Source organism: Gobio gobio (genome assembly GCF_949357685.1).
Source record: "Gobio gobio genome assembly, chromosome: 15".
NCBI classification, from domain to species: Eukaryota; Metazoa; Chordata; class Actinopteri; order Cypriniformes; family Gobionidae; genus Gobio; species Gobio gobio.
Window position 1 is genome coordinate 25104827 of NC_137108.1, and position 21270 is coordinate 25126096.

The window sequence follows — 21270 nt, forward strand, 5'->3', positions numbered from 1 at the left end:
TAAAGGGCAAAAATCCACAATATATTTTTATTTTGTATCTGAAAGCGTTTATTGAAGTAATATATATATTTTTTAAAAATCAGAGACGCCCATTCTCCCTTCATTAACAAAGTCATCATTCATTGACAGCCACCTCACACTCTCTCCATCTCTCACATTCACAGGAATCGGTGGGTGTGTGGTTACAAGCCTAGCAGCATCTCATCTAATTAATTTCTGTCTTCATAAAACTGTGATGTTATGTGTCACATTTTCATCTTAAACGTCCACGCATAATTAAGATTCGGGCTTCAGCACAAAGAAAAGTCCTTTCCTATGTCATTGTCACTACTTCCTACGGCCCCTGGCAGCAGCTTTGGGGGCTGCAGGCTGATTGGATGTGTCGAGAGAGGAAGTGAGAGAATAGGCCTGCAGGTCAACTCTCTGCTGCAGAATGCCAGTCAATAGGAACTCTGTGCTGACCACGGGCAATGACATACTCGCTGCCTTCTGACAAAGCCCCCTGTCCTGTTCACATGACACCACCACAGTGTGTTCCTGAATAGAGAGGGAGAAACCACCATAAAATATGGGAATAAGATGTGCATTGAATAAAAGAGAATTGTTTCTGGGTACCTTGTGAGCAGAAGGCATTTTAGGGAGGAAACGTGCTCCGCAGCAGGTGATTATTTCTTTCATTTGAGATCGTTCTGGTATCACAGACGGGGTTACGTGAATCTCATAACCCTATGAAAGCAAAATTGGAGGAGAGAATATATGCGATGGAAAAAAGTACAGTTTATAGTACTTGATACACAAAGGCGGAAGTGCTTGTGAGGGACTAATACCTTTAAAAGAGGTTGACTTTGAGCAGTTTGCATTGTCTTCTGTAGGCTGAAACTAAACTTCTTCTCCTGCTCGACGTCTTTCAATATATATTCATCACAAGAAAGGAAATGGCCAGCTTTTCCACACTGAGGGAGAAAGAGAGGATGTTGTCAGTATTATGTACTAATTAGACTTCTTTAATTATACAACTCTCAAATCAGCAATATCATAAGAAACCATTCTTGACCAGGAAATGTATGGACAAATCATACATTGACACATTTTCAGTTCAGAAAAATGATTTCAATGATTTTACAAAACTATATTTCATATTACGATTCGAATGTGTTTTTGATCAAATAAATGCAGCCGTGGTAAACATAATAGACTCACTAAGATAGCAGTGTAGGCCTAGTGTGTTTAATGTGTAGGGTTATTAAAGCATTACTAAGAGATTGTCTATGGCACTGTTTACACTGTACACTTTTTGGTATATTGTCACCTACAGAACCATTTTCAATGTGTAAGAACACCTCACAATGAATTTAAAAGGTGTCATGAACTAGCTTTTTTATTTTTTTTTAAATGTTGTCTGAGGTCAACTTATGACGTTCGCGTGGTACATTCAGAAACATCATAATGAATAAGTAATTGGCTATTTTCTGCCTTGGTTTTGAGGCTCTCTGAAGAAACGGTCGATTTTAATGGCCGTGCCGCACTGAAGACTTGGAAGTAAACGCCCACAGCTAGGATTGGATAAGATTTGCATATTTAATGAGCTTCAGCTCCCCTCAGCACATGTGGAAATTGTTTTAAAAGCGTCTGGGGGAAATCGCTCACAGGACTCGCAAAATATCTTTATCAAACAAACACAAAGATTCATCTCTCATCCACCCGCGATTGATTGGAATGTTGTCTCCCGATTAGTGAATATAACCGCAAACCGTACACACACATTCGCGTTATTTCACTTTTTAAGATAGCCCGTCGGCAAGCTGAAAAACTCAAAGCCCCGGGGACGATGGGCTTTTAAAAAAGTAAAGTCTGAGCCCTGGCCCATAACGTTACAAGTCCGAGTATGATCATGAATGAAGCAACAAGACTTCAAATAGAGGATTCTCCAGCCCGTGACCGCGTGTTAAGGAATTTAATCAATAGATTTCAAACGATCTGTAACAATGCAATACTAACACGTATAAAAAACATGTTTTACTCACATAAGTGTGTGTTGCACCGTTCCTGTCGGATCCAATATAGAAGGTACAGCATTGTGTTTTAATCTCAATATGTCTGCAAATCCAGTCTCGACCTGAATCTTGTTTACAATTGATTCTACGGTGAAATGAAGCGAACAAACGCGCAATGTCTTACGCAGGTGAGCTGGAACCGTCATGTTTATTGCTCGGTAGCAACCCGTTTAGCTCCACGAGTCGGTGGGCGGGTTTGAGGCGGCGCTTCTGCATTCTATGACGTCAGTGGTAGACATATTCTGAGATCTCTCGTTTTCTGGGCCTGGTGCCAATAAAAGCTTTTCTTTGACTAACAAGGAAGATTTCAGCTCTGAAACTTACAGGATATTCTTATATCACAATGAACTTTTATATATCAAAGGCTCAAGGGAAAGTTGATTTCTCAATTCATCACCCCTGTTTATGCATCCGTGAATCAAACCAGTGACAAAACGATCAACTTCACATTGTGGGGGGGGGGGGGTTGTCTGAGGGTTGCCCCCCTTAAAAATATAATAAAAAAACACATTGTGTATTGTAAATAATATATTGATATATTGATTTCTCAATTCATCACCCCTTTAAAAAGATACATCAAACAAACATATGCATTTTATAGGAGAAAAGTCAGATAAGGATTGTGGGTTTTAGGCTTGGTTTGAGTCAGGAACATTTCTGTAATCATCACTCCCTCACCTTCTTTAGCCAATCAGGAGTCACGATCGGCACCCCTCTGGCAACAGCGCACAAAAACTTTACAGTGCGTCTTGCCTTATCAGTCACCAGGTGAGTCATATCGTTCACCCCTCTCGCCAGACTTCCACCCAACCGGGAGACCACTCTTTCACCATCTTCATCCGACAGCCCAGTGAATAACACCTAAAAGAGAATAGGACAGATTGTTGTCATCCACACGGTGATAAAACTTGCCAGTTAATGTCTGTATCTGAGGGCGTGTGTGACCTTATGTGCTTGACTGGAAACAGAGCGCCTTGGAGTCTTGGGTGTGGGCGAGGGAGCCTCTTCTGTGGATGTGCTAGTGTTGGCTGCTCTCTTGCGACCTCTGCTGTTGGTTTTGGGTACCGCAGTGTCATTTACCATCTCAGCATCTTGTTCACGCTCATTGCTCATTCCAACATTTACATTCTCCATAGCAGAATGCCTGCCTCCTCTCCCCCTGCCTTTTCCGGAAGTTTTAGCTTGGGAAACGTCCTGCGGTTCTGGTAGTTTCACACTCTTCCTGCCTCTGCCTCTTCCTCTCGTCCCTTGGTTCGTCCCTTGGTTTACAACACTATTAGCAGATCTCTCAGAACTTCTAGAACTGGAGCGGGATCTGGAACGGGTTGCTGAATTGGGGTCCTGCTCTGTGTCTTCGACTTCAATAGCTAGTCCTCTTCGGCTAGACTGTCTAGCACTGATTGGTTGCTCATTAGTTGTCTGTCTCCCTCGGCCCCGTCCCCGTCCCCTGCCCCGCCCTCGGCCCCTCTGGCTGGACGGCTCCTGTTGTGAGGATACAGATTGTTCCGAGTTCATAGAGGAGCTTGAACAACGCCGTGATCGTCTGGCTGGAGGAACAAGAGGAGTTTCCAATTCTGTTTTGTCCTCCTCCAGCCGCTTATTCTTTTTTGCTTCCTGATGGTTTCTATCCTCTGTCTCTTTTTGTTCTCTTGCTCTCATCTGAAGCGCCTCATTTTCTTGTTTCTCCTTTTCTAATCGTTCTCTCTCAGCTGCTAGTCTTTCCTTCTCTTTTTGTTCTTTCTCAATTTGAATTCTTTCCTCTTCTTTTTGTCTTTGTTCTTCTCGCTCTCTACTCTCTCTCTCCAACCTTTCCTTCTCTTCCCTTTCTAAACAATCTTTTTCCTCTTTTTCCCTTTGTATTCTCTCATGTTCTTTTCTTATTTTTTCCTCTTCTTCCCTTTTCAGTCGTTCTTTTTCCTCTAATTCTTGCTGCTCTCTTTCCAGTTTTTGTCTCATTTCAGTTTCAGCCCTCTCCCTCTCTTCTTGTTCCTTTCGCTCACACTCCAGTCTCTCGTTTTCTTCCCTCTCTACCCTCTCTCGCTCCTCCTGTTCTTGGAGCTCTTTCTCCATCCTTTCTTTCTCTGCTTGGGCACTCTCCTCCAATCTGTCCTCTTTTTCCTTTTCACTACACTTCTGTTTCAAACCTGCTCTTCTGGTTCCTCTCCTTGTGTTTTTTTCCTCTTCACTCTCTCCCTCGTCCTCAGACAATGCTTTCCCCCTCTTTCTTTTCCCTTCCTGCCCTTTTCTGGTTTTACCTTGGATTTTACTAGATGCAGGTGTCTCACCCTCCACTTCTGTCTTGTCTTTCCTATGTCTCCTGCTACTTCTGCAACTAGGTTCTTCTTGGGCGTTTTCCTCACACATGGGCTGTGCTTCAACAATCATGAGATCAGAGTTTGGTCCAACAGAATGTGCAGGTTCACCTTCATCTTCTTGCTTTCTTCTGTGAGATCTTTTAGATCTGATGCTAGTCAGATTTTCATCCCTTCCATTTCCATCCTCACAAACAGGCTGTGTTTCTGTGACAGTGGAAAGGGAACTGATGGCTGCTTCAGCAGGTTGTGGAACGCAGTCCCCTTTTATCGGTCTTCCCCTGCGGGATCTCCTGGATTTGATCCCAATGCTCAGATCTTCATCTCTTTCAATCACTTCCTCGGGAACTGGTTGGGTTTCTGTGATAGTATGATGAACAGTAACCTCAGAAGTGTGTGGAACCTCGTTGTCTATCTTTGGTTTTCCCCGGCGTGATCTTCTGCTTGACATTTTACTGCTGAGGTTTTTCTCCTGTCCTTCATCTTCCTCATGCATAGGCTGCGTTTCAGCTATAATGAAATGGGAGCTGGACAGTTTGGGGTGTTCTGTGGAGCTGTGTTCATCTATCTGGCTGGTGCTAACTGTATTAGTCAGATCTTCACATGGTGCCTCTTCACACATAGGTTGAGTTTCAGCAATAGTGACACAGGATTTCAAACTTGTTTCAGCTAGCTCTGGAGATCTGAATTCATCTGTTTGTTGTCCTGTACTTGATACCCCGGTGTTGATGTCATTCTTCAGGTCTTCATTAGATGCTTGTTCCTCTTCACACATCAGTTGCGTTTCTATGATAGTGTGATGGACAACATTCTCAGCAGGTTGTGGGGCTTCCTTTTCTTTTTTGGGTCTACCCCTGCATGATCTTCTGCTAGGCATCTTGCTGCTGAGCTCTTTTTCCTGTCCATCATCATCTTCACCAACATGTTTTTCAAGGGTGGCAAGATTGGAAGTGGAGGCTTTTTCAGTTTGTTGTAAGGGTTCGTCTTTGTTGGGTTGTCTTCTGCTGACCTCGTTCAGATCATCTTCTTGGTCTTCCTCAAACATTGGTTGCGTTTCAGCAATGGTGATATGGGACCTTGTAGGGTTTTCTGTATGAGTACTGCTGACCACATCGTCCTGATCTGGAGCTTCTTCATCATCATCATCCATTGGTTGTGTTTCAGCTATGGTGACATGGGAGGTTGAGTTGTTTTCATCAAGATGCACAGAATCACATTTCTCAGCCTGTTGTCTTGTACTTGGTTTAAGAAAGCTGTCCCCGTTTAGATCTGCATCTGTTGCTTCTTCTTCCTCACACATCGGCTGAGTTTCAGCAATGATAAAATAGGAGCTGGAGTTTTTACCTGTATGTACTTTTCCTCCACCATGGATTTGCCTACCTTGTTGCATTTTCTCCTCCTCACCCTCTTGCGTTTCATTGATGGTGTCTGCCTCCATGAGCTGGGTGGGCTCACTCTGATAAAACTCTTTGTCTTCTCCATCCCAGATGAGTTGTGTTTGGGCTGTGAAGAGAGAAAAGGGCTGTGTCTGCTCTTCTCGTCTTGGGGTGCTGGCGATGATTATAGTGTCTGCTGTGGAAAGGTGTGAGTCATTTGGTGTCTCTTCATCCTCCTCCACATCATCATCATTATTAGCATTTGCTACATGAATGAGCTGAGTTTCAGCAGTGGAGAGGTTGGAGTAGGGTTGGGTATGGCTCAGTGGCTCCTCCTGGTCTTCTTCTCTGTCCGTCTCTGTTCCATATGCCTGCGTAGCCTCAAGATCAAGCTGCTTTGGCTTGAACCCAGCACTGGTCCCAGCAGCTCCTGGATTTGACATTAACGAAAATGTATGGGTTCAATATAAATTAAGCTCAAATGATCGCATTTGTAACATATTGATTAGCACAAAAAATATTGTCTCATTCAACTGAACAAAAGAAAGAAAAAGGTGAGGCACTTACAATGGAATTTTTTTGAGGATGTAAAAGTAGAAAATTGTTGTAATTGTAAAGTAATTTTCATTCATTCTTCTGTTAAAACTTGTATTATGTTGCGTTTTGTTGTCATGATAAAGTTATAAAACTGGACATAACTTTACACAGAAATTATTAAGCTTTTTTTACACTAAAACCAACATGCATACTGTGGCTATACTTTTGAAATTGAATAGCTAAATGTTCACAAATTGGCATTTCTATTTTTTTTTTAAGATTGAGATTGTGCTACAATTGCTGTTGATTGAGTTTAACTTGTATTGAATCCAGAATATTCCTAATGACAGTCTCAAAGACATTAAGAAAATTCAAAAATGTACCATTAGCAGCAGTTTCACAGTTAAAAATTTACCAATTTTAGGCATTTACTGTTTTGTTAATATGATAGTAAAAAAAGAATGAGATTAATAGGTAGGAAGTGAATGGGATGGTTACCGTATGCCTGTGTGAGCTGTAGGTCCCAGTCTTCCAAGTGACCAAAATCTTGGGTTGGTTCCTCAAGACAAGTCTTTACTTGAGAATGATGGTCTTGCTTTTTATGGGTGCTCTCTTCTGACTGCTTTGCTTTACCACACACAGAGGCTTTTTGACTCGCTGCAACCTTAACAGATTTGACTGGTGCAGTTTTAAAAGGATCCTCATCATCTGTTTCACTGTTTGACAGAAGACCTCTGGCCTTCACCTGCTCCTTGTCCTCATTCTCTTCATCTACATCTGTGTCAGTGTCCATGTGAAGCTCTGTCCCTGGAGTGGTCCCCTGTATTCCCTCTCCAATGGGATGTGAAACCTTCATGATATTGTCATCTTCAACATCAGTGTCACTGTCCAAGTTGAATTCTGTATGTGGTGGTGCTGATGAAGTACTTTCTGTAGCTGCTAAAACTTCTGCTTTCTTTTTGGAGACATTTTCAGCTATAGGAGCCTCATTCTCCTCTACATCAGTATCACTGTCCATATGAAGATCTGCTGATGGTACTGATTTCTCCTTTGGAGCTTCTTCAATCTGAGCCTTCGGTTCAGTCTTGCTTTTCTCTTCCTCTTCTTCAACATCAGTATCACTGTCCATATGAAGTCCCACTGAGGATACAGATTTATCAAGAGTTACTGCATTTTGAGCCTCTGGTTTAGCCTTATTTGCCTCTGGCTCTTCTTCCTCAACATCAGTATCACTGTCCATATGAAACTCAGCTGAAGATACTGGTTCCACCTTTGGAGCTTGTTCAATCTGAGCCTTTGGTTCAGTTTTACTTTTATCTTCTTCTTCTTCAACATCAGTATCACTGTCCATATGAAGACCAACTGAAGATACAGATTTCTCTAGAGTTACTGCTTCCTGAGCCTCTGGTTCAGCCTTACTTGTCTCCAGTTCCTCTTCCTCAACATCAGTATCACTGTCCATATCAAATTCAGCTGAAGGTACTGGTTCCACCTTTGCAGCCAATTCAGGCTGGACCTCTGGTTCAGTCTTGCTTTTCTCCAGGTCCGCTTCCTCAAAATCAGTGTCACTGTCCAAGTTGAGAGCTAGCAGACCAGGCTTAGATGAGTTTGAACAGGGTTCAACAGAGGTTTCCCTCAGTCTGAATCTGCCAATTGAGGCTGAAGATGGAGTGATGGAGCTCTCATCCTCACTGAGAAGAAAAAAAGAAAGAAAATGGTGTTTACTTTAAGCACAAGAAAACTAAGGATATTTGTATAGCTGCACGGTTAATCATTAAAAGACTGCAATCTCGATTTAAACACCCACATGATCTCATACCTAAATAACAACCATTCACCTGTGTCTATTAAACCTTTGACAAAATCACACCGGAACATTCAAATCTATGTGTGTGTTAATCTATGAATTGTGCAGATCTATTTATATGTACAATATATTGGGAGATGATGGGAATCCCATAGGTGTATGGCACATCACATTTACATCCGAATGGTAAATGTGGAAAGAACAGAACCCAAAACTCAACGTGTCTGAACTCATTTACTGAAAAGAAAGTGCTGTCTGTGTGCCTGTTATAGCATTAATTTGCATCAAGCCAGACATCCATTATTTTAGGTTGCTTCATAAAGACCTATTTTGCAAAAGACTGATTGGCTAAATACCGGTAGGTTAACAGTGCAACTTCAATGTTCAACAAAACTATTTGAAACAGGTCTTAACTCAACAACTTAAAATATGTTACCATTTACTCACAAAAAATAATTTGACCAAGCCTGCATTTATTTTATCAAAAATACAGTAAAAACAGTAATATTGTGAAATATTATTAAAATAACTGTTTTTTATTTCAACCCTCTTGTGCTCTTCGGTCATATCTGACCGGAAAATTTTCTGTTTTGAAATTATAAAAAAATCACTGCTTCATCGGAATGATATGAAACTTGGTGACTTTTCTAGCATTAGGTATGTAAACACACAAAAAAATTGGGGTCATGATTCTGACCATAGGAAATGAATGGGAAATCGGCAAAAACACAAAAATTCTCAGAATATTTGTGTGTACAATCTACAAATCGGCCACGATGCTGAAAAAAAGTACACAGCAGAAAAGGGGTGACACTCTAAAACATCAAGAGTGTGATATTGACACATCCACTCACACACACACACACACACACCTATGAAAAACTGAACCTATGAAGTATGAACCAAATTTTTTTTTAAATCACAGCTTCATCAGAATGATATGGAACTTGGTGACTTTTCTAGCATTAGGTATGTAAACACACAACAAATTGAGGGCATGATTCGAGCATGCTAAGTAGTCGTAAAAAAAAATACTCCCACTTGTGCTCTTCGGTCAAAAATGACCACCATGGGAAATCTGCAAAAACACAAATTCACAGAAAAAAATCTATATTTCTAACAAACAAACAAAAATCTAAAACTTTATAATAAATAGTCTTAGAGATTTTTAAAATATATATTCCAATCCATCAACAACAACAAAAAACATTAAATGTGTTCAAAAGAGAACTAGGGAATTCTCAAGCCTCTCCATGGAGACCTCTAGTGATTACACCCATGGTTGCATGATTTCTTAAATAATTCCAAAAGAGGGCGCTAATCTGCCTTCAAAAAAAGTTATTTTGAAGGCCTAGTCTCAATTTTAACCTGAAATACTGCAATAATTAAAATGTTAAAAATTACAAAACGAAATTGGTATAATTTTCAATGTCAAAAATAGACCATAACTATTGCATAAATATTAAAAAAATACCACCAAATCATCTCAACATACAAAATTAAAAAGAAAAAGTATTATTGAAGAAAAATAAATTGCATTGGTTTTACTGGGGTGGAGGAAGTTTAATTTTTAGGTGTCTGGTCACTTATGACCGGGAAGACAACCAATGCAACCGCTAAACGAAGAGAACCAGAGGGTTAAAATTGTTTGTACTGTAATTTATGTTTTCTCTGCTGAACACATTTCTTGTTTCTGTCTATATTATGGAGATTGATGGGACTCATAAACAAAGTTAGAGTGAAATTAATCTATATGACTTGACTGGTATATTATAAGTGTTCTGAGGTGAAGCTTGATGAACAGATCAACATTCAAGTCTTAATGTGCTTTTACCTCAATGGTTCATGCACATTGCATGACCAAATCTGATGATTTTTTATGTTTATGTCGCCACATTAGATCTGTGTAAATATTTTCAATTGATTTGAGATGGAATAATGGCTTACATTTCTATCATACAACACGATTGTGTTGACTGAGCTGAATATACCAGTTGAGTCGTATATGGATTAACTTCATGCTACTTTTATGTACACTGATCCCATTAATAATATAGACCAAAAAAGTGAAAAGATATTCTTCAAATATCTTCTTTTGTGTTTTGAAGAGCAAAAAACTGTCATACAAGTTAGGAAAGTGATGGGTAAACTATCCCTTTAAGTAAGTAAATATTTGTAATATTATGCTGCGTTCCAGGCAGGTTTGTGAGCCCGTAAGTTACAACTTCGAACTACGACTTTGTAGCGTTCCAGGCAAAGTCATGCCAAACTAGCCTGGTCCTACCAGACTCTCGTACAATTCATTTGTAATGTACAGAGAGTCTGGCCACTCTCCATTGACAAGCGTTTACTTCCTTGAGGGCGGGTCCTCTGTTGAAGTTTAAAACTATTGGATCTGCCCAGTGCCACTCTGGATCTGCCATAACCAAACGCTAACGTTTGGTCGTGACGTATGTCGTGCGCCGTTTGCCTTTTTTTCTCACATGGAAATCCGTAAAAATAACTGCAGATTGTGCACGCCACCTCAGTGATAAAACCATGTGCATTCGGATTGTGATTTATTCACGGTGGAGGCCGAGGGGAGAGTTTTGTGTTTGGGAACATGCTGCTCACGTGGTCTGTAACATGACTGTAAATAAAATATCATATGCTTGGTATGATAAGAATAAATGCTGCTGTAAATAACGGCCCAATTCAAATGTTTACGTGATTTACTTCCTTTTATTTTTTGAGCAGTGATGAAATATATTGCTCTTGAAAATACTTGCCAGCATTTAAAGAAATACAAGTCTAGAAATGCATCCAAATGACAGCGAAGCGCAACCGTACGGTGTTCTGCAGTGGTCAAAAAGGATATAAACAGTGAATTTTGAAGTGATTTTTCTTGAAAACTCAGAGATGTGGATTCGGACAGCAATTAAATGACCACACGACCTTGGTGTTTGTCTAAAACAGTAGGTAATTCGGCCGGGGAAGTTTATGCTGGTGGTGGGAGACGGACGGCAATAAAATCACTGACTAGCCCCTTTAAATGATGACAATGGGTGCGTCTCATTCAGCTCCCTAGTTCAGTAGTCAGGGCACTGATCAGGACATAAGTCAATGGGCTGACTCCCTGATCAGTGCCCTGACTACTGAGCTAGGGGGGCTGATTGAGAACGCACTCGAAACAATTAACTTACCGGGGCTTCAGCCAGCTCCTTCACCACTAACGGAGCGAGCTGGAAAATCAAACTCAGCAAAGATTGTTCTTGCTCCGGCTTTAACTTCTGGATATTCGGCAGTGGTGCCCCAACGGAATGAATGGCTTCTCTCGCATCTTTCTCCGCTGCCATTAGCGCACGACATCAACGTCATAGTTCTCATCCACTCCCTCTGTTCGCTGATTGGACCGGTAAAAATTTGTTCGGAGAAAACCTAAGACTATACAGCAGTCCCAGACGGAGTACTGGAGGAAAATGAAAATTGAGCGGAAGTACGTGGGAGGGCGGAGCCAGGCTAACGGCAAACTGCCTGAGCTCAAGGAATTGTGGTAGCTAGATGTAAACAAAGCATGGCGGACCGTACGGGGCTTATGCTCATTTACAATAATTTCTATCACCAAAGGTGCTTACTCCTTGCTTATTTGAGTGAAACGGAGGAGAAAAAAACTGTGCATACGGCAAGAGAATCTGTTATACCTTTTATTTTACGTTATTTGTATATTTGTTTCACAAACACTGCGTCCGTAGAGGCTGCCATTGTTGTTTCGCAGGCTATGTGACGTCAGAGCTCGTAACTGGGAGTACATCGATCTAGTATGAGTTCACGGGTGGGAAGTCATGGGTTTGACTGCCATTCCAGTGCACTTTTACGGGTAGAAGGTTGGAAAAACACGGGTTACGGGTAGCCTGGAACAAGGCATTAGTTGCCCTGCTTTATGCAGTAAGACATCAACATTACGTAATCAAGCTATTATGTCTTTTTAGACTAGTTTGGGGAAAGATAAAAGGGACCATAAAAAAAAAACATTCAAGAAACACTCAACCTACCTCTCTGGAATGACTTTTGCAGGGGTCAGGAATGATGAATTTGTGGAACTACACAGATGAGAGGAGGACTCTGAGTCTGAAACTATAGCAAAAGAGAAAAAAGAATGCATGAAAAAAGTGTTACCATATCTTTCAGTAAGATTCTTTAGGTCTCACTTTCCTTACCGAAATCTTTCCTCTCATCCGTAGCACTCTCTCCATCTGAACCGGAGTCTGATTCAGGTACCAGGGTGATCTCAGGATGTTTGTGAGCTGGCTGTGGTGAACATGTTTTGGGTTGTTCATCCTCGTGGCTCCATAAAGGCACAGGAGGAAAGGCAATCCTCTCTTTCTCATTCAACCCATTCCGCATGCCTTTCCTCAACTTTGACTCAGAGTCACTGCTTGATAGCGGCGAACTTTCCTTTTTCTCCTTTTTGGACACTCCTTTCTCAGGAGTTTTATGCGCATCTCTCTTCGAGATGTTCAGGCTAATGTACTCGCATGGCACGTCAGCGATCACCACACTCTCTCTATCGGTCAAAGCGTATCGTACCTGAGGCGTCAGCTTGAATCTGCCTTTTCTGGTTCCATTCATACTGCCCATGTCCCATAAAAGTGCTTCCACAGCATCACCGTTATCACTGTGGCTGCTGCTAGGACGGAACACAGAGATAGAGATGACAGCATGCCGACCGGACACAGATCGGGCAGGAAGCAGGACAGAACAGGCAGCAGGATCACGACCCAAGACATTCTCTCCAACGTAGAGAGGGAATTCTGATTGAATGTGTGAAGAGAGAAAAAAAGGGGAATTAGGCCCAATCCTATTTCTACCCCATTGCTGTTCATACTGGTTAAATGTCACAGGGCACTAATAAAAGAAACAGGGTATGATGACGTGTAATGGTATAGTAGTGGTGTCCCGTTTCTTAGGGGAATACTTTCACCCCTACATCTTGGCACTCTGTTTCAAGGGGCAAGGAGAACGGGTAGGTTTAGGGGTAGGGGTAGGGGAAGGCGAAGGGGTATTAAATAGAATTGGGATTGGGCCTTAATGTCATCATTTTAATAATGTTCAGGAAATATTAGTTATACAATATCACAATAGTAGTCTATAAGAACAGGTTGATTGTCTCACCTGTCTCCGGTATGTGGTCATTTTTAAACACCTTCAGTGTTGCTAACTGTTCTCTTTCTGGTCCTTTTCCTTTCTCCTCTTCTTCCTGATCTTCTTCTTCAGAGAAAGGATCCTCAATCTGCTGAGTGGCATCCATCTTCCTCTCTGGCTATAAGATCAAGAGTTATGTTACAACAGAAATATGGTTGTCATGGATACCATTCATAGTGTAAATAAAGATGTTTTTAAGCCCGAATGTATGCATTAAACACATAAACAACATTCTAATTTTTCTGATTAATGGCGACGTATATGTGTGATACAAGTGTACTTAACACATTTGACATTATATTAGGATACTGTTATAACTTTTTTATTATTTTGTGATCAAATAAGTTTTCCTGCCACCCTGGAAGCAGTGTTAAACTGGCTAGAGAAATGTGTGCACTACTTCTCAGGAAAACTGGATCCGAGATAATGCTTCACTTCATAATGCAAAGGTATGAATGCAAGACATGACCACTGTTTACGTTTGTGCTGGTATATAGTGCATGATTCCACTGCATTTAATAAAAATGTGCGCTTACCTTACCATGCAGAACACTCGGAAGCCATTTCCTGAAAACTAAGCCCAGCCCTTTCAACGAAGACTACTGATTCGCTAGCCAAGCTATCAGTCAGAGACCGAGCCTACGCTGATTGGGTGAAAATGCGTCACTGCGGGTTGATTGGTCATCTGAGAAATAGCGTTTGCCTTTGTCAAAAGTTTTCCGCGCTCTCTGCAGATGGGGCGTGTTTGAAACAAGCCTGTAGTGCTTCAGTCAGAAATTGAAGCTTTCGCGCCTCGATCGCCCCCCGGTGGCCGGTCCCAGTATAGCTCCTAAACCCCGCCTCTCCATGTATTAGAATGGGCGCGAGACACACTAAACAATTTAATTACACTTCAAATAATTGTTTCCTGAAGATAGTTTCTGTCATTTTAGGCAGTTTTTATTACAATAATTTCATTTCAAGTGTTCGTTTTTTAAATAAGTTTAGTTTTAGTGAGTTATTTGATGCTATAAAAACGAGGGGTGTGACGTCATGATTGACAGCTGAGATTGACGGCTTCTCTGAATGAACTTGTCACTGAGGCACTAACGGACTTTTTTCTGGATTTTTGGGAGGAGATTGGAGCTTTAGCTTTAATTTCTACACTTCCATAACTGTTTATTTCACACCAACATAATGAATTGTTCTGCATCTGCGAGAGTGTGGGCGGGCTTTTGATAATCGCGCCTCTACTTCCTGTTCTCTACTGCGCAACTCCGGTCCCGAGATCGCTACTGCGCAGACTCGGTCCCAAGATGTCAGCGCCGTGAGCGGCCTACGAAAGCTTCAACTTTGGTCAGCGGAAGTCAATGAAGTCGCGTCGTCCATATTTTTTTACGGTCTATGGTTTGAAAGTGTTTTTCTTTTATTAGGATTCTTTGAGAAGCAATAATTTTGATATTTCTTACTTTTCTTTATGTCTGAACCTCGCGACTATTCAAGGTTAAGTTATTTAAATCTATTTCAAAATAATATATTAAAAACAACGAATACAATAGTATATTGTATAATGTATATACAGTAGGCCTCATATGCATATACTCGCATATCATATGTATTATAGTGCTGTACTTTACTGTATTATGAATCATTAAAGCATAAATATTGTAAGGGCAAACAATAAATGTGGTTTTATTTGTTCGACTCATCTTCTTCCAGGATGTGTAACGTTACCATGCAAAGAAAAAAAAGTCAGCAAAGACTTGATTCTTAACGAAATTGTTTTCATTTTTATTTTGGTTTTCTCCAGAGGCTCAGTTTTTTCCCACACAGGGACAATCAATGAACATCAAACCATTTAAAATATTTAATTAACAATATGCAGGAACACTTCAAAGTATGGGCTCATAAATGAGACATAACAGAGTCCATTCATTTAAAATTTGCACCAACAATCAATTCAACATGCTAAAATTCCTGTCTTTCCATCTGCATAATCTAAAATACTTTCCTGTATCATCCATATCATTAATCCATGTCCTCCTGTAGACGTTGGCTGGCGTCCAAGTGAGGTTAAGGATCAATTACCCTGTTACTCTGAATCTGTGATTCTGTCTTTCTTTCAGTCCTTTTCTTTTCCTTCATCTTTCACACAACATACTTTTCCCATCAAAACATTTCTCTGAATACTGCGATCAGACCCATTGACCTCACGTTGAAGTGCCATTATCTCACAAAGTTGCCCTGTTCTAGTGCAATAGTAACAAAGGAAAACAAAAAAACACCATCATATTTTATTTCTTATTTCCAGACAAAAAGAAGCACATGTTAAAATTAAAGAAAAATGAGATGTTGCTGTCCTCCCTGACCCCCTCATCTATTCCTTTATAGCATTGATTCTAACTGGATGTTTGCCCTTTTTTAACTTCCCTGTTCTGTACAGAGAGCAGCTGACCATCAGAATAGTAAAGAAATACAAAAAAAAGTGACCAATTTGTAATTGTAAACACTTTCACATTCTTTCTGCCTTCCTCTGGTTATTTTTGGCCCCATTTGTCTAGTGCTAATTTCTACTTCATCTGACTGAGACACTAAAAGTGGTTTTATTTCTTTCTTAAGCATCGTCTTCTGCCTCTTCCTCAAACTCGCCCTCTTCTTCGGCAGTAGCGTCCTGGTACTGCTGGTACTCGGACACCAGATCATTCATGTTGCTCTCCGCCTCTGTGAACTCCATCTCATCCATCCCCTCTCCTGTGTACCAATGCAGGAAAGCCTTACGCCTGAACATGGCCGTGAACTGCTCGGAGATGCGCTTGAACAGCTCTTGGATGGCTGTGCTGTTGCCGATGAAGGTGACGGCCATTTTGAGACCCCTAGGTGGAATGTCGCACACTGCGGTTTTAACGTTGTTGGGGATCCATTCCACAAAGTAGCTGCTGTTCTTGTTCTGGACGTTCAGCATCTGCTCGTCGACTTCCTTCATGGACATGCGTCCACGGAACACGGCGGCGACAGTCAGGTAGCGCCCGTGTCTGGGATCGCAGGCTGCCATCATGTTCTTGGCGTCGAACACTTGCTGCGTGAGCTCAGGCACTGTGAGGGCACGGTACTGCTGGCTGCCTCGGCTGGTCAGAGGGGCGAAACCGGGCATGAAGAAGTGCAGACGGGGGAAGGGCACCATGTTGACAGCTAATTTCCGCAGATCAGCATTTAGCTGGCCTGGGAAGCGCAGGCAGGTGGTGACGCCACTCATGGTGGCTGAGACCAGATGGTTGAGGTCGCCGTATGTGGGAGTGGTGAGTTTGAGGGTGCGGAAGCAGATATCGTATAAGGCTTCATTGTCTATGCAGTAGGTTTCGTCCGTGTTCTCCACCAGCTGATGGACTGACAGTGTGGCGTTGTAAGGCTCCACTACGGTGTCAGAGACTTTTGGGGAAGGCACCACGCTGAATGTGTTCATGATGCGGTCCGGGTATTCTTCACGGATTTTGCTGATCAATAGGGTGCCCATGCCAGAGCCGGTTCCTCCGCCCAGGGAGTGAGTGAGCTGGAAGCCCTGCAGGCAGTCACAGCTCTCAGACTCCTTACGGACCACATCCAGAACGGAATCCACAAGCTCTGCCCCCTCTGTGTAGTGGCCCTTGGCCCAGTTATTACCAGCGCCGCTCTGTCCTGTGAGTTGACAGGGAGGAAGCGCACACATCAGAATATGCAAGCCGAGACATTTTACATCTGTTTTTATACTCATTTTCTTTTGCTACTTTTAACATATTTCCTTTTGCCAGTCACTCACCAAATACAAAGTTGTCTGGTCTGAAGATCTGTCCGAAGGGTCCTGAACGCACTGAGTCCATGGTGCCAGGCTCAAGATCCACTAGAATAGCTCTTGGCACATATTTACCTCCTCCACAAGAGAGAGACAGGGACATGGGGAAAAAAGCAGACCAGCTCAGTACACATAAAAAATTCAACATATCGAATAAGGTATTTTGATACCAGAATTCAGATTTAAGGCTTTTTTTTCTTGACCTCTAGGTGTCAATTCAATTCAAATGTGCTTTACTGGAATGACAATTGTTACAATGTATTGCCAAAGCATTTCTAATGTTTACAGTGATTCTAGAACAGATTAAACAAATTTATATTTATATCATATTTTTGAATACTAAAACAATTTGGAATTCAGTGTGCTGTGTGTGTGTGTGTGTGTGTGTGTGTGTGTGTGTGTGTGTGTGTGTGTGTGTGTGTGTGTGTGTGTGTGTGTGTGTGTGTGTGTGTGTGTGTGTGTGTGTGTGTGTGTGTGTGTGTGTGTGTGTGTGTGTGTGTGTGTGTGTGTGTGTTTGGAGTGCATCACTGATTGGTCAACTCCTCCCTCTTTTTGTGATGGCTCTTTATTCACCTAATAAATATTAACGTTGTGTATTATTGTTTAACTTTCTGAAGCCAAAATTTTCACATTTTGGATGGAATTTTAGATGTCACCAAGTCTCATCTCAACACATGCTTTGATAAATGTTGAATTAATTACAGAAGTATGCACTCAGTAATTAATTTAGATTTGTGGAGTAAAAATACAGTTTTAATATTGAATTGAAAAATTAAAAACAGACCCTCAGAATTGGTGCGTTAGTTAAGGCTTTGTCCATCGGGAATTGATTGAATCTCTGTCATTTGCTAATTGCTGTGTGAGTGATAGGTTGCAGGAGCGGGGGATTATTGTCCTGCCTTGCTGGTGAACACATCATCAGAGAAGAGAAGGGATGTTGTAGTGAGGAGGAGGAGGAGGAGGAGGAGGAGGAGGAGGAGGAGGAGGAGGGGCATTAAAGTTTTTGATGAATGATTATGGGCATTTTTAAAACAAAATTATGTGCACAGATAAATCATTTACAATACATTACAAAGAACTTTGATGGGGACACACTGTTACTAAAGGGGACATATTGCCCTATATGTATGTTTTAGTAAAGTACCTGTAGCTTCATTGTAGTAGACACTAATTCTGTCCAGCTGCAGGTCACTGTCTCCATGATAGGTTCCTGTTGGGTCGATTCCATGTTCATCACTAATGACCTCCCAGAACTGCAAACAACACACAGCAATTAAAACATCTCCCTCATTGCACTTGCATGCAATTCAGTAAATTCTACATCAATTCTATCTTATTAAACACTGAAATATTGAGCAACAGCATCAACTAATCACTAATCTGGCATTGGGTTTAAGCTCAGAAAGAGGCTTTATTGATGTTTAAATCATTCATTCCATGTTACTGTCCAAGTGACCTTAATCTGAGAAATAAGCAGCGAGAGAGGGGTCGAGATGGACTTAAGACAGACAGCGAGTGAACGCGAATGAAAAAGAAAAGATTGTTCTTGGGATATATTGAAAATAATTGTTTTGAAAGAATGAGGCCAATAAACTGGACGGCGCTGACTGACACCGCCCTGCTGTGACCCTGTTCTGACACTCTCGCCTATCAAAAACCTGTTACTCAGGCAACCTAGATTTCTGCTGCCATCCCATGACATCATCATAAAATACCTTGCTGACACATTTAAATCCTTCGGCTTTACATATTTTTTAGTTTTGCCAGTAAGACAATTAACCCATCATTCCTGAATACATTTAATTTCGCCAATTATTCAATCCACCAAATCAAAGGTTTCCATTAATATGCAATTTACTCATTAATTATTCATATTTCATTTATATCTTTACTGTAGAGGGGATGGGCAGCAGCTGTTAGAGCCATTATGTCCATTTGTGGATGCCTCCTCGTCCCCGCCCTGACCTCAGATGAGTTCAAGAGACACAATCTCATCATTTGAAAGGCACGTCAAAGTCTTCTAAAGGATGAGGACGATTTAACCCAATGTCTGATGCCACAGAAGACATGCAACATCTGGGCAATCGTTTAACAAAAATATGCTTATTTAATAGGGCCATGGGTGTGAATATGTGCCTTTTTTGGCAGCTTTAATCTCTGTGTTTGGTAAAGAATCGGATTAGACGTGGGTAATCCTTTTATGAGAACCATTACAGTAAAAAGAAGCGTATTTAAGGGCAAAATAAACAATGACTCAAACAAAAAGCACTAAATTAACTTGAAATGAAGAGTTAATAATTTCACCTTCTTTAATTGTTAGCATAATATTAAAATTGTTCATTGTCGTTCTCCATCGCCCCACCCTTCCCACCATCCTCCGCTTGACTATTGAATCAAAGCGGTCGATAACTGCACATAAAATCAAGAATTTAGTCAAAAAGCTGAAAATATTTGCCAAAATAATTTCGCTTGGAAATTATGTTAAGGTACGCGGTAGTAATATTAGTGGCATCATGTGTCAAGGCTCGCGAGCTGGTCCTGACAGCTGTTTAAAGGGCTCGTGACACTGATAACGGGTAGTATAATTACTGAGAGAGCTGCTGTTCACATCAGATCCGCCACACCCGGTGCATTGAAAAGAATGAAAGAAAGAAAGAGGACAGACCCCCCTTTCCCTCAGTCTATCCCTTCACCCACATCTCTGATTTACAGACAAAGAGATTTATAGTTAGAGTCTACGGAATCTGAGCATCGTTTATTTAGAGAAGCTACACAGACAGAGCTAAAGAAATAGTGAGAATGAATGAAGAGTGGGCTCCGCATATTTCTGGGCGTGAATAAAGGGGGTTCACAAAGGACAGCAGTGTCATGGAAAACATTCTTGTACATAATGTGGGTCTATAAAACGACCCAACGTGTTGCTATAGTACAATGCATTATTAATAACATTTGGTAAGATGTGCAATGCTAAAATAGGTCTAGGTTCTGCATAATAGTACCAGTGTTCAGAAACAAAATTAAGATCAAACCTTTCTGTTTTAGGTAAGGTAAAAGCATTGAACTAGAATAACACTGGCGTTCTTTACATGTAATGCCTTTATTGCATTCTGAGACCCCTGCACAGTTTTTTGTTGTTGTTGCTGCTGCAAAATATAAATGACTCACTTTATAGCCTACTCCGAAAAACTGTTCTTACCTTGGCACCGATTTGGTTTCCGCACTGACCGGCCTGGATGTGAACAATCTCCCTCATTGTTACAAACTGTGCGAGAAGTTCTCAAATAAATCTGGGAAGTAGCCTAACGGCGTGGCTCAGATATAATTTAGAAAAGCCGGACAAAGGCTTTATATTCCTGGACTGTCTCCAGAACGAGGCTGGGATAGTAGTGGGCGGGGCACTACTGGATGATGAGAAACCTGATTGGTGCAAAACACATTTTAGTGACGGGAATCTGAGGACCGGAAGTATATAGGGAGTGCCAACAAGACAAGAATTGCTTGTAGAAAAAAGGGAGAAAAGTCTGCTGGTTGTATCCAGTTGTGCTTTTCTTTTGAAGATTTTTTGGTAACGTAATATATATATATATATATATATATATATATATATATATATATATATATATATATATATATATATATATATATATATATATATATATATATATATATATATATATATATATATATAGGCCTATGCTACAATGAAAAAAAAACCCAGTTGGATATAAATGTTAAACATGTTCCATAATAGGCTATAGCCAGCCTACTTTTGACTTCTCACATTTGCAATAATAATATATTAATACTACTAATAAAAAGTGTTTAAAGAGAGATTCATTTTAGATATAGCCTATGCAATTGTTTGGAAAGCTGGCTACCTATGTAAACCCATTTCTACCTGAAAAAAGGTAGACATAAAAAAATTAATTTATGAGATTGAGTTGAGAAAAAAAATTGAGATTTTGAGATAAAAAAGTTATGACATAAAATGTCAGAATTATTCAATAAAATGTCAGAATTATGATGTTGCAATGTCATACTTATGACATAGTATTTAAACTTTGTATCTTATTACTATTATGGCCTTTTGTCTTATAAGACTTATAATTATGACTATTTATCTCATAAATTATGATTTAGAATGTAATTTCTTACATTAATTAATTTTGTAAATAACTTTTCAACTCATAATTATGAT

General features: G+C 40.7%; 2 protein-coding genes across 3 annotated transcripts; both read right to left on the reverse strand.

Moving 5' to 3' along the window:
• Window positions 1-14: 14 nt before the first annotated feature.
• mdc1 (mediator of DNA damage checkpoint 1) lies at window positions 15-13852 on the reverse strand. Its single transcript, XM_079837109.1, has 10 exons — window positions 13804-13852; window positions 13238-13385; window positions 12283-12876; window positions 12118-12199; window positions 6778-7970; window positions 3000-6172; window positions 2733-2915; window positions 828-953; window positions 616-726; window positions 15-537 (listed from the first exon to the last, which is right to left on the reverse strand). Exons 2-10 carry the CDS (start codon window positions 13371-13373, stop codon window positions 328-330), a joined length of 5808 nt encoding a protein of 1935 aa, XP_079693235.1. The 5' UTR covers window positions 13374-13385; window positions 13804-13852; the 3' UTR covers window positions 15-327.
• Window positions 13853-15018: 1166 nt separating this feature from the next.
• tubb5 (tubulin, beta 5) lies at window positions 15019-20437 on the reverse strand. 2 transcript variants are annotated; one of them, XM_079836427.1, is made up of 4 exons: window positions 20269-20437; window positions 18217-18325; window positions 17040-17150; window positions 15019-16918 (listed from the first exon to the last, which is right to left on the reverse strand). In XM_079836427.1, the coding sequence occupies exons 1-4, from the start codon at window positions 20323-20325 to the stop codon at window positions 15861-15863; spliced, it is 1335 nt and encodes a 444-aa protein (XP_079692553.1). In that variant the 5' UTR covers window positions 20326-20437; the 3' UTR covers window positions 15019-15860. The 2 variants fall into 2 exon arrangements, with proteins under 2 accessions (XP_079692553.1, XP_079692554.1); XM_079836428.1 differs by having other exon boundaries at window positions 17040-17147; window positions 20269-20401.
• Window positions 20438-21270: the final 833 nt, after the last annotated feature.

Bases quoted from the DNA above. Each gene is read 5' to 3' on its own strand.
- tubb5 (XM_079836427.1), bottom strand. From the start codon at position 20,325: ATGAGGGAGATTGTTCACATCCAGGCCGGTCAGTGCGGAAACCAAATC. The intron at 17,151-18,216 runs GTACTTTACTAA...TCTCTTGTGGAG, and splicing joins CTACTACAATGAAGCTACAG to GAGGTAAATATGTGCCAAGA. The intron at 16,919-17,039 runs GTGAGTGACTGG...GTCAACTCACAG, and splicing joins ACCAGACAACTTTGTATTTG to GACAGAGCGGCGCTGGTAAT.
- mdc1 (XM_079837109.1), bottom strand. From the start codon at position 13,373: ATGGATGCCACTCAGCAGATTGAGGATCCTTTCTCTGAAGAAGAAGAT. The intron at 12,877-13,237 runs GTGAGACAATCA...ACATTCAATCAG, and splicing joins TGACCACATACCGGAGACAG to AATTCCCTCTCTACGTTGGA. The intron at 538-615 runs GTACCCAGAAAC...CTCTCTATTCAG, and splicing joins AAATGCCTTCTGCTCACAAG to GAACACACTGTGGTGGTGTC.